Source organism: Xiphophorus hellerii, chromosome 5 (assembly GCF_003331165.1).
Source record: "Xiphophorus hellerii strain 12219 chromosome 5, Xiphophorus_hellerii-4.1, whole genome shotgun sequence".
Lineage (NCBI taxonomy): Eukaryota > Metazoa > Chordata > Actinopteri > Cyprinodontiformes > Poeciliidae > Xiphophorus > Xiphophorus hellerii.
Genome location: NC_045676.1, coordinates 20,582,175 through 20,600,364, shown reverse-complemented (window position 1 = coordinate 20,600,364; position 18,190 = coordinate 20,582,175). Strand labels below are relative to the sequence as shown.

General features: G+C 38.6%; 2 protein-coding genes across 3 annotated transcripts in view; one reads left to right on the top strand and one right to left on the bottom strand.

The window, feature by feature from the left end:
* Nucleotides 1-532: 532 nt before the first annotated feature.
* On the bottom strand, nt 533-11,258 carry LOC116720619 (ADP-ribosylation factor-binding protein GGA1-like). The gene is made up of 17 exons (XM_032563982.1): nt 11,174-11,258; nt 10,553-10,637; nt 9,415-9,490; nt 9,214-9,312; nt 7,996-8,119; nt 7,389-7,489; nt 7,092-7,172; nt 6,651-6,788; nt 5,690-5,771; nt 5,510-5,620; nt 5,270-5,395; nt 5,139-5,182; nt 4,846-5,030; nt 3,924-4,165; nt 2,998-3,167; nt 2,116-2,226; nt 533-2,000 (listed from the first exon to the last, which is right to left on the bottom strand). The coding sequence occupies exons 1-17, from the start codon at nt 11,217-11,219 to the stop codon at nt 1,890-1,892; spliced, it is 1,932 nt and encodes a 643-aa protein (XP_032419873.1). The 5' UTR covers nt 11,220-11,258; the 3' UTR covers nt 533-1,889.
* Nucleotides 11,259-11,576: 318 nt separating this feature from the next.
* The window catches only part of micall1a (MICAL-like 1a), a 20,794-nt gene continuing 14,180 nt past the window's right edge, over nt 11,577-18,190 (top strand). The window contains exon 1 of one of the 2 annotated variants that reach the window (XM_032563001.1): nt 11,577-12,431. In XM_032563001.1, coding sequence (XP_032418892.1) covers nt 12,289-12,431 — 143 coding nt within the window. In that variant the 5' untranslated portion in view covers nt 11,577-12,288. The remainder of the gene's footprint in view (nt 12,432-18,190) is intronic. The other variant, XM_032563000.1, reaches the window with a different exon arrangement.

The following is an 18,190-nucleotide window of genomic DNA, read 5'->3' as shown; positions in this document are numbered from 1 at the left end:
CCTCCTTTATCCTCCACTGTGGAGGATAAAGTTTAAACAGTGGAGGATAAAGTTCAAACCATCTTGTCCATCAATCATAATGGGAAAGGCTCATATCCCCTATTCTAATGTCTCTGAGCCCAACCTTCTGCTTTTGCTACTCCTTCATATGCAGGAGGAGTAGCAAAAGCAAATGAGGTGGATCAGCAGTGCTTGCCAACAACTGTGTCATCCAGGACATGTAACTGTAGAATATTGACTTTGTTGCTTGGAAATTGAGCTGTTAGCACGTCATGACAGTCATCAGAGTATCATACAGAAACAGACTTCAGTCAGAGGCTTCTTCAGATTCGCTGCTAGATTGTCCGCTACAGGAGATCCTTCCTCACCATCCACAGCGCTTTGAAGATACTTGTATGATATGAGTTATAACATTTAATTTTCTTTTTGGACTAATAGTCTTTTTGAGTTGATTACATTTATGTTGCAGGGATTTTTTTATAGGAACAATTGTGGCAAAGCTTAAATTAAAGGTTGCATTTCTTTTTTTTTTCCCATACAAAATTTATTTGAAGGCTTTTCACACAACTTTACCAGTGGTGCCAACAAATACTTCCACATTTTTATCCTTATTATTTTTTCCCAAGAACAGCCACCTTTCTAAAATCTCATCATTGTATTCTTTCTGAATACTCCAGAAAAAATACAGAGGAGTTTATATATTTCTTCTCTCGCTGAACACAACATATAGAAAGATCATTTAACACATAATGCATCTTATGCTTTACAAAGTCATTTTGGGTCAAGACAAACATGACAAAAAAAAGAAACCCATTTAAGGTATATGTGTACAAAACAAAAAAATAACCAGACAACCCAATCTGAGGCACATGTGGCAGAATCAAAATCAGTATGACATGAACATAGAGTTGAGAGTCTTTGGGTTAATCAGTAGTAGAAAAGCAAAGTGACAAGAGATGAATAAACAACAATGATTTCACGTGCAAAATATGAACAAAGTAAGTGCATAAGAGTTTAAATAAGGAAAAGGAAAATAATCCTGAGTTAAACTGTAAAAAAACAAAGTCCTAAAAACAGAAAAAGTGCAGAAATAAAGACGTTTGTAAAGGAATGGAGACTATGTGCCTTTCAATTACAACACGAAGAAAAAAATGAGGCGAAAATAAGATTAAAGGATTAATTTTGGCTGGATCAGGTTCAGTAACAATAGTTAGCTGCAGTGAGAACTCTTTGCGTTTCCTGCAGAACGACGTCATCGTCGTGTTCAGCCTGCACGCTTTGGTAACAATATTTTACATCGGTTCCCCCTGCTCTGAAAAGATTATAAAGATTAGACTGAAAATTAAACCACTGCAGTGGTTTTTAAAATGCGTTTAGTTTCATTTTTTCTACACAAATCACAGTTTTAATTTGATCGTGTCTTGATTAGTTTGGAGGAAACCCATTCAGTGGTTTGACCTACAAAATGTTTAATGTGCAGCTGACGGTGCAGGATGTCGTATAGGAACGGATCACACTAATTTGTGGGTATGCCTGAAACAACAACATGATTCGTATGACGAGGGATTTGCTTAACGGTTTATAAGTTAAACCAATTCACATTCAGAAGAAATTCTGCAAATCAACACACTGGGCTAATTATCTGAGAAGGAGAATGTAGCAACTCCATTTAGAAACACTGACAGGATCAAATAAGGGTGAGAAGGCACAAGGTCAACTGGCTTCAGCAACTGCTCTCACAGTCCATCAGTTTTTTTGTACAGCAAAGTCTGAAACCGCTTCATTGTAATCTGGTCTTTTATTTCCCCCCTCCGAAAGGAAAACGTCGACCCAAATATAAAGGATGGTGCAGGTCTGACGACAGGAGGCCCGGTCCTCTCCCTCTCTCTCTAAAGGTTGCCCCAGCTGTCTGGAGGTGGGAACTCGTCCACGTCGCCGGACTCATCGTGAGATTTATCTCCCAGGTTGAAAGTTAGTTTGTAGCGCAGACGCACTTTCTCCTGAAAGAAGAGCCGCAAACAACAGGTCACGGTCCGTTTTCAGGGTGAGTCAAACCCTGCTGGACACAGATAAAACACATCAGATGTTCTCTGTAGTGAAATGTGGAGAAAGCACCTTGTGAGGGTTGGCCAACAGCAGAATCTGTGTGATAGCGGCTGGAGGGAGGATGGGGTTGAAGGCTGGCAGGTCAGTACAGGAGGGAGGCTGCAGCTTTACTTTCATTACCTGGGAAACATAAACCCACTGATTGGTCAAAGCCCATAGGTTGGAATAAATTTCCAATGTTTATAAACACAAGAATTATGATCAACTTTCATTTGAGCTCATTTCTTAAAATGAGCAGGCAGAGATGAAAATGACACATTTATGTGATACTATTAGCAAGAATTGAACCGATCAAGATTTCCCATGCTGATACAGATTTCCAGGGTTCTTTATATTTTTAACAAATTCATATTTTTTTTCTCTAAAGATCTTAGAAGTTATAAGTTCTTTGAATCCAACAAAAACTGAAGAATTACAATACGATGCCAGTTTCTGCACCACTGACAGGAATTTAAATATTGTTTATTTATGTATGTAAATAAACATATTTATTTATGTTTATGTATGTATTAATTTATGTTTGTTTATTTATTTATTTATTTATGTAAAAAATACAAAAAATATGTATTTTTTTCACCTTTATTTTGTTTTTTCAGCATTGTGTGTATTCTTTTACTTCTGTATGGAAAGGTTAAAAATTAATGAAAAAAAATTAATAATTAAAAACAAGAACCTTAACTTTTATCTGGTTTTTATTTAACTCCATAAAGTACATGCAGCTGACTGCCGCAAATGTAAACTGAAAATGGTGGTACTGATTACTTGTGGTGCATTTAATAAAATACGAAACAATATAAGTGTGTATACTTTTTCAGTATTTGAGCCTCCGATCAGAGCCAAACTGTCCGATTTGAGGCTGATTAACTGATGCAAAAAAAATCACGGACATACTCTGGGAACGGCTGCCTGGAAACGGATGTTGGTGACGGGAATGGGTGCCGAGGACAGCATGGAGATGATCACCACCAACACGTCGGGCCTCGACGGAGGACAGTCGCATGCAAACGTGAACAAAACCCTTAGGCTGTGTTTGTCGAATACAGTCACCGGTAACACGCTGCCTGAAACAGAAAAACAAACTGTAAGTGGTGTGAAGAAAGTAGAAAAGAGTGCAATAAGTGGCTTTGATCTGATTACAAACATCAAAAGTGGATACTGGACGAGCATCTTGTGACACATTTTGACGGATTCGGAAGCAATTAGGTTGCGGTTTGTTTTAGGGGTTGCCACCTTGGATATTTGAGTTGGAAAGAAAACTTTACTGGTAAGAATCTGTTCATATTTGTATTTTTCTACCTGATCGGTTTCTGTGTCTACACTAGCGCTCTTCGCAAATGACTTCCATGTATTGTTCCTGAAATCTGCGCAGCGTTCTCACAAAGAGCTTAAAAGACTTTAGGAATTTAAATAAAAACATGTCAGTGGAGAGGAAAATACAAGTCAATGTATTTAAAAGAACTGTAATCTCTTGCTTTATGCCTTATGTGACGTTACTACAGACATGTGCACGGTGACTTTATGAGTAAATAATGATTAACCTGGGAAAAAAAATTAAACCAAAAGAAAGGCAGATGGTGAGCTGTTTTTTTAGGTGACGAACTAAATCTGATGCGAGTTTTGCTGATGTCACAGCAGAAAGTTTGTTGAGAAGCTTTAAATTCAACGTCTATAAAATTTTCACTGTAAAAACCACCTACGAGGGAGAAAATCTGACTTAAAGATGTTAAATTCATGCTTCTTGAATTACACCATCATAAAAGCCTCTAAAGTGCAGAATAACTCCTACAGCCGCTGTAGATTAAAGGTTTGGTGCTTACTAGGTTTGATTGACTCTAGAGGCACTGTGACGTCTGCTAATGAGATGCGGTCGTTGGGGTCAACAGATGATGACGAGCTTTTGTCTGCAATGCCAAGACTGGAGTGGAGGACGCCATCAGGCTGCTCCGACTGGATGAGGAGGCCGGACGTCGGCCCCGGACCAGCAGCAGGCCTGGAGCTCGCCCCAGACTTTGCTTGGAGATCTCGCAAAGGGACCTTAGAGTGAGGCTGGAGTTTATCCCTACAGAGGAAAACAAACGAGCAAACCCCACAGAGGGTCATTTTCTAGCACAATCAAAAATGCTGTTTCAATCAAACATGACTTAAAAGAAATTTGACTTTGCAATTTAACACCTTGAAATTGGGTCTCTGTCTCTTTAAGAAGCTCCTGCTCTTTAAGACTCTCCGCCTTCAGGAAGTCGTCACTACAATGCTTCTCTATTAAGCCTTTAACAATGTTTTTTTTTTTTTTAACCAGCGGTTCACTGAGAAATAGTTCGTATGATAAGGTCAACAGAGTCGCAGTTTGCTAATTGCTGCAGCTAGTCTGGAGGAGTTTTGTGGAAATGGTTGTGCTTTGAAATAGCAAGCAAACAGAATGGCTGCCAGTGGAGAGTCAAGGATTTTTCAAACATGAATGAAGGAATCAAAGCAGCGCTCCAGATATGTTTTAGATGAGGGTATTACATTGAACCACAATGTGAAACTCAACAAGTCAATTTTACATAATATCCCCCTTTACATATGGAACTATTAAAAACACTGATGAAAGGTTTGATAGGTTTTTAGAAATACAGGCAAAATTTAAAGTCTGTGAGAAGCAACTGAATAATGAATTAGGCGTTGGAATACAAAGGTCTTATTTTACAAACCTTCGCGTTGTAAGGCCGTGAAGGAACCCTGAACAGGATGTCCACTCACCATTTCACCTGCTGGCTCTCTGGAGGTAGAGATTGCTGTAACAATGTTTTCCCCAGCAAATCCAGCTCTTCCATTGCTCTTGGCGTAGCAGTGCAACCCCCTACTACTGGTGTAGCCTGTGATGTTTGCACCACAGCTGGTTGCAGCGCTACAGCCGGAGCCGAAGACTCTGCAATATTTAAGGACTGACAACAAACGGAAAGTTTGATGCGGTGAGACAACAGGCTGCAGAATATAATCATTTTTATGCCAAATCATAACTGGGGCGCTTTTGTGAGGGTATTAATTCCCACCTGAGAGATGATGTTAGAGTCACAGTTTTCTGATACATTCAATCCTGAAAAGCAGGAGGAAAACAATTTATGATGTGCAAGTGGTAAAAGTTAAATAACTCTCAGGTTTAAATCATCTGTAGCTTGCTTACCAAGAGACATGAGTTCATCATCCAAGAGGCTCAAGCCCAGGCTCTGAGGTGCAGCCTGTGGGTTGGAAGGTTCTGTGTTTTCTGAAATGTTGAGTCCTGTCAGGTCTAATAGTGCTGAGCTGCCACCTGATTTAGAGTGTGTAGAAGAAAAAATAAATAAACACAAGCAACTTAAACCAAAAGGGACGGAGTTGCACACGACTGTAACGATGACTCTGAGATCTGAAAAGACAAACGCACCTTGTTGAGAGGCGAGAGACGTTCCGTCTTTCGACACCTCCTCACCCTTAACCAGCTGCCTGTACAGATTGATGACCTGCGTCAGGCTGTCGTTGGCCTCCAAGATGTCGGCTGCAGGGCACAAACGTGTTAGCGACATTACGGTGGCGTTCAAATGCTAAACTTTAAACCTAAATGTACCTAGAGCTTCGTCGTTGTCTTCTGTGTCGCTCGCTAATCTGAATAGCGTAGGTCTCATCTTCTCACAGCGCTGGTAAAGATCCTGTGATCAAAAATATGTCACAATGTGCAAACAGCGTCACTAAACAGTAATTTATCAACTCAATTTTTTTTATATCCAAATCAAAGGCTAGGTTTTTCCCAACTTCCTAGTGTGACGCTATGGTTCCACAATAAAAGATGAATTCATTTCAAGGAGCTTTAGTTTGTTTTTACTAATAAATGAAGTGGGCACAGAATCTACCAGAATATGATAAAAAGTGGAGGGAATATCTTTTAGTGTAACAAGAAAAAATGAATTATACGTTACACTTAACAGGTTTACAGAATGACAAAATTTAAAATCCAGACAAATGGGAGTTTTATCTTCATTATGCAGGTGTTGCTATGTACTGCTGCAGTACATAGCAACACCTGCTATGAACTGCATCAGCTGCTTTGTTAACAGTCCAGTTTTTTCTTCCATGCAAAACCCCACTTAAAAAAAGAGAAAAATATATAACAAAAATAGGAAGCAATGTAAAGCAACCATATAAAAGAAAGCCTTTGGCTGCATTGGACCACCAAAAACTGCAGCCTGGGCTGCCAGTGAACAACCAGTAGATGTCACCCTGTGCTGCTAGAACTGGTTCGTGTGAAATGGTAACATTGCTCTAATCGTGGAGTAAAGGGGCAAAAGGTGAAATACTAAGTTGGGACTTATATTTTTCTCATCTTGAGCAACTCTGGTGAGCTTAAATGAACAGGTGCTGAAGTTTCAGACAAAAAATTAAAAGAGGAGTCACTGTAATAATGAACTACAGGAGACAAAAATTGTCTATACATTTAAAAATGCTGATCTACTGTAGTTACACGGTTAAGAAAAATCAACAAAAACCTAATGAGTGATAGGTGACTTTGTTAATGACTGAGCGTTACAAACCCTAACGAGCTCCTGGTTGCTATGGGAGTAGCTCTCCTTGCTGTAGCCGTCCAGCAGCTGGCTCAGCAAGCTCACGCTCTCCTTCACCTCCTGGATGGCGTTCACTCGCTTGGAAACTTTCTCCACTCGCTTTTGGTCCTGGGGGGGAAAATAAAGCAAGACAAGTCATCTAAATTGGACATTTTCGAAATCCAGTTATTTTTTTAATAGGACATATGTCCAAATAATTAAATGATCCTATTTAGCATTTAAAAATTAAAAAGCAATCAGTTTAAAGCCACTCAATTCTAACACAGTTCTAATCTTTACATCAAATAAAAACGACACAAGGAAAATGACGGCGATTCAGGTTTTCTGAAAACTGGACTTTTCATTTGAACAGAAATCAAAATCGTTTACATGCGAGTTGATGTCCTGCACTTTGTGAACTGAGCCACTCACTTCTTGAACCATTTCCTTGATGAGCTTGTTTGCTGCTCTTAAATCATCGGGGTGGGTGCTCTTCAACAGGCGGGACAGCATCTACAATAACAGGATGAGGCAGAAGAGAATGGAAAAAGAAAGAGGAAAAGGAATGTGTATATAGCGAGTCCTCAGGAGCTCAATTTCACCTGGCCTGATGGATTTTTGTTCATTATGAGTCTTGAGCATATCCACAAACCCCCCCCCCAAAAAAACTAAACGAAAATTATCTACTTCACCATGAAACATTTTGCTTCTTGATCTCTCGTCACACACCTTGGATTTCTCCTCGTCCTCAAAGATGGCAGTTTTGGCTCTGGGTGGAGGAGGTGGGAGTGGCTTGTCACCAGGAAGCACAGGATCTTGCTTTACAATGCCTGGAAATGACAGGAGCATCTATTAACCTCCCACAAAATGAACCAAAACGAACTAACAGCCCAGCCTCTGCTTCATGTGTAAACACAGTGTGTGAATACTTCAAGACCATCCAAAAACATTTCAAATCTGGCACAGTACATTCAATTTTTCCTTCCCTAAAGGGATAACCTCACATCTTGTAATTAAAGCATTAATTTCAAAATACACAGTAAGTCATAGGTGAGAAGTCCATTTTTAACATCGCAGCAGAGTCAACTACTCATGACCCAGGACATCGGTCTCGTGCTTGTGCTAAAAGCAGAACTGATTCCATCTACCTACATGCTGGAGAAGAGAAGTATGGAGAACCAAAACCGACATTATCAGCTTGGGAAGAGAACTAAAAACTTCCATAAGCTACTTTTGGTTAATCTACCACACATATAAAGAAAAGGCAGTAAAAATAATATAGAAACCCTCTCAAAGTCAAGTCCTTAATTACTTAAAAGACAAAAAAAGAGCTCACCCTGTTTCTTCAGCATCTGATAAGCTTCAGCTATCTTTGCCTCATCAGGATACCACACGGTCCAGCTGTACATCATCTCCAACACCTTTGCCTTCACCAGCTCTGGAGCCCGGGATCCTAAATACTACAAGAAAGAGAGAAAATGTCTCAAATACTGTAATGATTATTTTAGGGCTAGGTTGGAGACAGCAGGCTCCTGAAGTTTTTAATCCATATCAACGCTCATAAATCCACAGCTCCAATTCCTTTAGAAGGCATTTTAACAGGAGGCACATCATTGTTTACAGAAGATTTTTATACACAGGTCAGGCTTTGAATGAGGTAGTTTTTAAAACAGATAGTTTGATAAATGGATGGATCAGCAAACACACGACGGAACAACCGAACAGTCTGGAAATACAAATATTTTTTCTGTGCTCCATTTAATTTTTCATATTTATCCGGCAAGACCATACCTGGTTACGTGAGGAGGAAAAAAGTCACAACAAATCAAAAATATTTATCATATTAAATATCATATTTAATATGACATTTAATATATCATATTAAGTACTTAATATGATATATATAAGATATACATATCTAATACATAATTTTCATTTTTCTTCTGAAAAGAAAGCCATAGAATTTCATGTAAAAACTGAAAAATAACACTGGTGTTACTCATAAAGCACACACACACAAAATAAAAACCATAACCAAACCACATTTTTGTGTGCTCACATCATGAGCACCAGGTATGATTTGCCTGCTTGTGTTTAAGCAATTTCAGATGGGCTAAATCTAAATCCCTTACCTAAAACAAAGCTTTATTTATTTAATCATACATTTTTTAAATGCCTTTTCTGTAGTGATATTTATTTAACTTCTATTTCACAGTAAAAAAAAAAGTATTAAATATACATATGTCCAAATACTATAGACACACATGAGCTTTCATAAGGTGTTCTAATTTTTTCCCAAGTTTACATCAGACTATAAACTTCTCCAGCCTGTGAAGGAACTTTTTTATGGGAACAAAGAGCAGTTCCTTTTTATAGCTTATAATTTAGACTTTGTATTGAAAATTTGGCTGCTACATCCGTACAAGCTCTACTCTACAAACAATGACGGTGAAAGACACAGTTTCTCCATTGTTATTATAGCTCAAAAGAAAAGAAACAATCTCAAGCGTATTAAGTTGCTCTAAACTAGTGAGACAGGAGAGAAGGTGTTTACCTTAGGCGATACCACCTTGATGAGCTCATTAAGAAAGCGAAACTTTCCCACTTCACCGTGGAACTTGTTTCCACAGTTCTTCATACACGTCTCAAGCACCTGGGAGAGGACAAGAATTTTAATTTTTGTATATATCCATCTATCCATTTGTAAGATACCAAATTTCACTCAAAGTTTGGTGCTTATTGATTCAAGTCTTACCAGTAGTGCTTGCATTGCCTCCCACTCCTGAGGAGACTGGATTTTGTGGGCAAGAAGTCTGGTTGCAAGCTGAGGGCTGATAATAATGCAAATATTAATTGTAGCCTTTTCAAATCCTCTAGTTGTTTAAAACATTGATGGAAGCCTAAATGGTTTTAACAAATATGACAAAAAAAACATTTGGCTTAAATAAACTGAACGGTTTACAACCAGTCAAACTTTTCGTAATTTTTTTTGGTCAAGATTTTAAAGCACTGAAAAGTATTTGCCCCCTTAAATGTTTGCTTTTCTTTCACAAACAAATGTCTGAGATGAAACTAATTTTAAGGTCACAGAAGGTAACCTGAGTAAACACAAAATGCAGTTTTCACATGATGATTTGTGCCTGTCCCTGTGTGAAAAATATATAGTTCACTTCCTCGTTTATTCCTGAATTAACTGCGATAAGTCACTTTTTTGGGTTAACTTTGAGGCATAACCAAACTTTTTTTAAAGTATTAACTAGATTAAAATACCATCCACCCATTTTCTATAGACCCTAGTCCCTAGTGGGGTCGGGAGGGGTGCTGGTGCCTATCTCCAGTGAACGTTTCGGGCGAGAGGCGGGGTACGCCAGTCTGTAGCAGGATTACAATACCTCAAAAAGTAATTTTTGACTGTAATACCTACACTCAAAAATTGCGGTCTTTATGGTTCAGGGCCTGCACAATTTGCCTTGTTTAATGGAACCAAGATTCTGTTTGCTTCCAGAAAATTGTCAAGAAGAAATCAGGGTAACCAATGTATTACCCCAAGATCATGTAGCACGACTCAAGGTGGCTCCAAAAGAACAAAAGGTTTTGGAGTGGCTTAGTCAAAGTCTGAACTTAAAACTACTTGAGATGCTTTGGCATGACCTGATTAGTCTTTCAAGTAGTGTTTCAGACAGCTTTTTCTCTCAAAATATAAAATAAACAATTGAAAATAGCTTTCTCTCTTCACTGAGCTCACCTTTGACGAACTGTAAATTTGTTTCAAGATCTGAAACATGTCATTGTGGGTAAAAAAAAAACCCCAAACAAAACAAGAATAAAAGAAATCTTTAAAGGGACAAATAAATAGTCAGCTCTGTATCTGTAATTTTCATTCACCATCTTACCCATCTGGTTCATTGTCGAGTTTATCACAAAATGCCTTGATATTGTCCCAGTCAGTTTCCTTATTGAGAGGATTGGTGGCCTTGTCTGTGTGAGAGAAACAAACATTAAATTTAAAATCATGAAACAAATTCGTGCCAACTGGATGAAACAAGACTCCGTGACTTTTTTTTAATGTTTTTAATTTATGTTAAGTTTGTGAGTAGCAAAATATCAGCTCTGTGGTTTTACGGATAAATAAAATCAGGAAAATCTGTTCTTTGCAGAAGTTCCTCCAGTCGAGCAGATCGTTCAGGAAGGTGTAGCTTTTGGACCCGGTTAGTATGAAATGGATCTTCCAGGAAATTTACATTCATTCGCTTTTTGACCAACGACTGACAACGGTGTAGACGCTAACAGCAGAGCCAAAAACAGCACAGGTTGTAGTTGTCGTTTTTTCTTGTCACCAACTGCACTTTGCTGACTTGATATTTTGACAGTGACAACTCATTAGCTTGTGACGAGGGCGTCGGTGACAACCGAAATAGAACACGAGTTTAACCATAAAGATCCCTCTAAAGCAGTATCTCAGCTCTTAATATCGCTTAAAACGTCATCATGTCTAGTAATGTATGATGACTTACTGATTAGAGACTGAAGGCTAGTCTCATCAGAAGGGGCCGCCGCCATCTTTACAGGATTCTTACCAAGTGGCTACTGTCGCGTGACTTTTGTAACATCGCGTGGATAGGCAGACGTCGTCGGCGTCACCGTCATGTTGTGAGTGGCATTTTGGTTAATGTGTAGGCAAAAAAATGTCCCATTATTTAAAGCAAAAGTTTGAGTATGAAGCATGCATATGGATTATTATTATTATTATTATTATTATTATTATTATTATTATTATTATTATTATTATTATTATTATACAGTTACTATTTTAGTCACTTTGCTGTTTTTGTTCACTTAAGAAAAACTCATAAAATGGCGGACGTACTGACCCATCTCTTCTCTCTGGTTGTGCAGCGCCCCCTGATGGCTGAGAGGAGGAACGACAGAGTGGTTCAGAGAAGAAAGGTCGAAGGTGTGCTGACAAATTTAGCTAAACTAGTCTACAGTAACTCCACCGCTTTGAATTTCACATGCCCAGTTTTTTTAAAATTATTATCCGTCTTGAATTTTAGGTTTTGACAAGAGTTTTGAGTTTACCCAGCGTCAGTTATAGACTGTAGCAACAATAAGGCGGTGTGGACCAAGTCGAGGAGGAAATTATCATCCCTGTTTCGACATTATCACAGCATTTGGATATTATTTGCGTACCCAAAAAAAAAACGAAGAAGCCTATTTAAGTGGATTCGTCAAGAAGTTTGTATTGATTAAGCTTACTTTGTCAGCTCCGGGCTTCAGTTAGTGTTATAACAACAACAGGCTCGTGTAGCCGTTTGAGTGTCGATAGTTTCACACGGGAAATGAACTTGAGCCTTTTTGTTTTGCACTTCCAACAGTTAGCTAACTTCTCGCACAATTGTGGTCCATGTTCCTAACGTGACTCTGTGGACGTGGGTGAATGCAACGCCTCGTCTCTTCGGGTGTTGCCTGGCTGGCTGTCTGTCTGTCGACCCTCTGCAGCAGCACGCTGCTACTGCTGCTCCGCCTGCTGCTGTGGTTTCCTGTCTCTCCTGACGCCGTTTGAAACTAAAAGACATCGATTTTTATTTGGCTTTAATGCAGCTGCTCATGTGTGCTGAACAGTAGCACGATGGGATCCCTGAAGGCTCTCCAGGAGTGGTGTCGGCTACAGTGCGAGAACTACAACGATGTGGAAATCAGGGACATGTCCGCGTCCTTTCGGGACGGCTTGGCGTTTTGTGCCATCATACACCGCCACAGACCAGACCTAATGTAAGTACTCTGAAACCTCCTTATGTATCTGATGTAGCTTTAAACAGGTTGTAATGTTTTAAACGCCATGAAGCCTAAGGAAGCGTCAGCACCCTGCTGTGACAACATTGTGAAGAAGTCTTCCAGAAATAAAAATAAAGGTCTACAGTCAGCTGCATTAAATTTAGCTGAAAATTCACTTCCAAGTTTAATCAGATGATCACAAGACTTTTGGCAGACATGAGGGTTTGTATAACCTAATATTTGGCTCAATTTAATTCACAACAAATGTAATGTCAAGGCAATTAACAAGGAAAAGAGTGAAATCAATGCACAGAAACGTATAATCAAGTAAAGGCAATCAGATTCAGATTCACTTGCAACACTTAGTTGACAAAGTAGTCAGAGTCAGTTTGTAATGCCAGTTGGTTGAACAAAATGACCAGTGAGTGATTTTTTTGGTCCACATTGATATAATAAAGCATTATAACAATCTGAAATATTGTAATTTGTTCAGCAATTGCTTGTTTCCGTTCTTGATCAATCTGCATGTAACGTTTAGGCGTGTTGTGTTGTACAACCCCCCTGGTGAATAGCTTAACAGTGTGGGACAAGCCTTGCTATCTGTCTGTGATAAACACCCATCCACTCCATATTTCACACCCACACAAGATAACACAACATCATCCATGGTATTTAGGTGGTTAATTATTTATGGGGAAGGGACAAGGATGACTTAACATTGTTTTAGTCAAGCTCAAGAAGAGGAATTTCTCAACACATTTTAACCCTACATAACATGACCATGACCTAATCATTGTGAGAAATGGCCTTTTTAAATACAGAGCCTTTTATCTTTTCAGTAAATGCTTTAAAAGTAAAGCAATTAAAGTTCTTTGAACCTTTTGGGGGTTTTGAAGAATGAAATGTAGGTTAGGGGCAGATACATAAATATAATATTGGATTTTCTGTATCACTAATCACTAGTACTTTAGCCAAGCAAACATTTTTGTCTGCTCGCTTGTGTGTTTTAGTCCTTATACAAATTGAAGACTGTTGGTCGGACCAAAGTGAAATCTCGAAATCTACGCTAATCGGGAAAAGCTTTATTAATGCACCTTTAGTGAACTGTTTAAAACATTATCCAGTTTTTAATTAGTATTAGAAGTAAGTATAAAGCAGTTTGTATGCTAGAAATTTGAAAAGTAAGTGTTCTTACTTTGTAGCGTTCTTTCATCTTTTTAATTCAAATTCCAAGAATACTCTAAAAAACATTTTAAAATAAGTGGTAGATTTTTTTTTTTGTCCACACACACAAAAAGTACTCCAAATACTAAAAAACGTATTGTAATCTGTTGAACAATCTTCTACTTATGCCATATCCTATTATTGTACATCCAAACAAAGTGTAACTATGTATTTTTATCCGAAACTATTCTGTTTGTTTCAAGTAGTGCTTTAGTGGGAGATTGACCTTTTACTCCTGCACAGGGGAGAGAACACAAGACGACACAAAACACAACATCACCTTTGTGATTTGGGTGGTTTGTTGTAGGGAAGAGGTTCAGGATGACTTTCCACTGGTTTGGTTGAGGTCAAGAGCAGGAAATGTTTTCACAATGCAGTTTATTTGTGCATCAACAATTCACAAACAATTGTCACCTCAAGACCTTTTGCAGAACAGGTCAGTTTAATGGCCAACAATATAGATAAATATAATCAAATAAATTCATATTGAAGCAATTCGAACATCTAGACAGATTCAGAGTCGACTTCCATTTTGATCACAGCTATGACACACATGATTATCTGTGGATCAAAATAGTTTCCTGTTTTAGATTAATATAGATTCAGATTCAGACAGTTAATTAATTCTGGTAGGCAATTCATTTGTAGTCTTCCCTTTTTGCATTTACCTCCAAGCTGCAATGGAAAATCCAATAGTGGGCTATAGACAAATCCTGAAAACAACCAAGAAAACATCAAGTTAGAGCTGGAATGTTAAGGCTTCTCCTGGTTGTTTTTGTTGTTCTGTTGATTCTGATTTTGAGCAGTTAACATTATTATTATTTTTAATTCTAAACACTTGATAGTTGTGCTGCAGTTTTTTAGATGGAGTTGCATGTTTGCCATCCACTAACAAATGAAGCAATTGCAGCTTTATTACAATTATTGTATCAAAAACTTTTTATCTGCTTTCTCTTCTACTCAAAAATGGTGTTTAAATTTATTCTGGAGGTTGATGTCTTTATAGACTAAAACCAGTTTCTAAACTCTTAGTTTTGCATTTAATAACTAGGGGAAAATAATCTGATTTTTCCATTATGACCTTCGGATCACGTGACAGTTGATCCTTAATGCTTGATCCGGACATCTTAACAACAAATACTGCATAATTGGAGCAAAGCCTGCTTGTTTCTTTGAAAACGACTATTCAGGATTCATATCGTCCATGTTTAGCAAAGAGGAGCTTGGAGTAGCTTTTAGCTCTTGCTTCGGGCACAGTATGAATCAGCCTAAACGCTGCACAGATTAACATCGTCAACATTCCAACCTTGGCATGCTCTCGAGTCACATCACAGGACATGGAATGTTACAGAAATCAAATTTATTGAAACACATCATCCTGCAAAGCTGCTTTTACATTAAATTAGAGACAATAACTGAAAAAACAACGGAAGATGCAAGAAGTGCATAACAGTTCGTATTTTTAAAGGGAGCATAGGTGAGAACAAAAGTAAAACTAGAGTGCATCTAAAACAAAAACACTTCCACTACCAGCAGTAATTTAACATCAAAGCACCTGAGACACCACTTCCTTCTCTTTAAGTTTCAGGCTAGAGTGTTTTCTCTGCTTGGAAGAAAAAAGTAAAGTATATTACTCCTGTAATATACAAGTGTGAAATTTGTCATGCATCACAGCACTATTGTTTAGAGACATCTCTACACAAACACATCTGATTTTATGTTATGCCTCCCTAAGAAAATGTCTCCACTTTCCAATATGTTTATTGCTATGCTGCAGAAAATGTAAATATTTTATTTGCTGTTTCCCCCGCAGTATCGTTCAGCCCTTGCTTAAACAATTGCCCTTCTTTGCAGTGTGACAGCAACCATTCACAGAAAATCTGTGCTGCATATGACTCACTTTAGAAGTCCTCTCTGTGTAGCATAATGCAGCTCTGTTAGTAGCACCCGTGCTGAGCAACGTTAGGATTTCCTGCTGGAGCAAGTCAACGACCTCCATTGTAGTGGCTGGATTGCACACAAGCCTTCTGTAAATCATGTGTTTGTGTCCTTCCCCTGGTACTTGGTGACAAAGAGAAAACATCTGGTGGGCTGATTCTTAGATTAGCATCTTGTTTCTTTTCAGAGTGCAAACTAGACTTTGCCTTGATGTAACAGAGTAAATATTGACTTATTAAATCTTTGACTATCCGGTGGAGTAGAATATGGAGGGTTTAAAGGACAAAAGTTCATGAATCATTTATACTTTTTGCCTTCTTTTGAGCATACCCTTTTGCTTAACTTTCTCTGTGCTGCTGCGAATGATCAGCCGAACTCGCACTGATCCAGACAGGCAGCGCTGTTGGTCTAATCTGTGCATGAGACTTCTCTGCCTGTCAGACTCTATTTGCCATCAATTTGGATCCAGGCCATTGTTTCCCTATTCTGTACTCTGCAGCCAACTATTTTCATCTGAGTAAAGTGGCAGTGATGCGGAGGAGAGGCGTCATCATAATTCCTGTGGCCAAGGCCAACCGTTACTAACGCAGGGGGGAGTCAGTATTGGTACAGCCAAATTAGTCTAAGCTGGAGTGCCCTGCAGAAGTATGGGAAACTTCAATTTCTCCACATTTTTTCACATTACCACCCCAAACATGAAAATATATTTAATTGAGATTTTATCTAATAGACCATGTAGGAGAAGTGGTACAGTACACAGTTTTTAAGCTTCTAAAAATGCAGAATTATAAAGTTTGGCCTGCATTGCATTCTGCCATGAGTCGATGATGTAGAGCCACTATTCACTGCAATTGCCTGCTGGTATTTAGTATTTGGCAGCAATATTTGGTAGGATGAGAGTCACACACATGCAAATTCTATGACAATAGAATTTGCAGAATTCTAGACAGAATTTATCTGTCTAGTTGGCTGGACTTACCCTGCCTCCATGCAACCCACTTGATGTGCATTTTTAGTGGCTGAGATGCTAAAAATAGTGTTGGATCACTGTGATGAAAAAGGAGAACCAGGAAAATGTGGATCATCTTTTAGCTTTTGTGTGGATGAAAGGCCAAAATGCATAAAAATGTATGGTATTAGTTTTCCCAGATATCAGGCTATATGGACTAAACCTATGGTTAGTAAAGTTTTGCTGCAGGTCTTATAATCAGTCGATGGTTTTTGACCCTCTGCCTCCTCAGGAATCAGGTGGGAGCTGCTGTTAGCTTTTTCCTTCTGCTACTTCCAAGTGGTGCAGCCACTTATTTTTTAACTTTAAACAAGATATCAAGATACCTTGTTGGCAAAATTAACATTTATGATGATAAAAAAGGAAGTCCAGACGAAGTCCACTATCAGTCTCTTAGACTGATGGTGAACAATGTTCTCACCTTTATCTTAAGCAGCATTCAGAGCCTTTGCTGTTGGTTATTTTGTTTTTTTTATGTTTGGTTTGTTTTTTGTCCTTGTGCGAGGCAATGAAAAAGTTAGAGTTGTTTGGACAATTTTTTTTTACTTGATTTATGAAGAATTGCGTTCAGTGTGTTCAGATTTTTAGACTGCTGTAGATATTGCTTCTAGTACATTATGTTTAATTTGGAATAAAATGCTTGTGATATCAGTTTTCTTAAACTTTTTAAGCTTTTATTGTCTTGTATTCCTTGTTAAAACTCATGAAATGTAACATTTTTACCAGTAAAACAAATTTTCATCTAAAGCTGAGTAATTATAGGTACATTTGTAAATGGGAAACTAGAAGGTATTTTTTTTCTGTCATAACTTGAGCCTGTTTTTATTTTTATTTTTTAGTTAGCACAAAAATCTTCTGACTGAACTAAATTGAACAGAGTTACTGACACAGCCAGGTTTTCATCGTGAGGATTTTAAACGCCCGACACAGTCAAAGACGCACTGTTCCTCAGCATTACTCACTCCCAAAATAAACCCAGAGTGGGGCTGAGTTGCAGAGGATTAGGATTGCAGTTCCAGTCGCACGCCTGTTCTCATCATATACGTCTGTGTCAGCGAGGATCTAGAATATGAACCCTGTCCAAAGGTTTCAGGGAGTGCTGTAATTCGCTCTCAATTCATTTTGCAGCATTGGAGGAGTTTAATACAATTTTGATGTCAGGGGTGGAGTGTGTTGCAGCCATGGGAACTAGATTAAAGAGAACAGAGGTCACTTTGTGAGCCTATGACAAGCAGCTCATTCAGAGGATTTTGCCTTCTTGAAACAACCACATGGTTTCCAAAAGCTTTCGCCAAGGACAGGGTGTGTTTTTTTTTTCCCCTTCATGCTGCATTAAACATTTGCATCCACACAGACACGGTTATCCCAGAGCTGCTCAGACGTTTTCCAATTTTACTGCAGGAAGTTTGCCGGCAGGGGCCCGGCTGTACTTGCTTGCTCCAAGCACTTCAGGGCCAAGTCTTGTAATTATCAGGCCCACGCTAGTTTGATGCTGCTGTTTCTTTCCCTTTGTTCAGGCAGTTTATCGGCCTCACGTGGCGTTTATGTGGAGGTTGGACATTCTCAGCTGTGGTATGTGTGAAGC

Coding starts and splice junctions, on each gene's coding strand:
- LOC116720619 (XM_032563982.1), bottom strand. CDS start 11,219: ATGGCGGCGGCCCCTTCTGATGAGACTAGCCTTCAGTCTCTAATCA. Junction 5,183..5,269: donor TGATGAACTCATGTCTCTTG/GTAAGCAAGCTA, acceptor CCTGCTTTTCAG/GATTGAATGTATCAGAAAAC. Junction 5,031..5,138: donor ACTCTAACATCATCTCTCAG/GTGGGAATTAAT, acceptor GTTTGTTGTCAG/TCCTTAAATATTGCAGAGTC.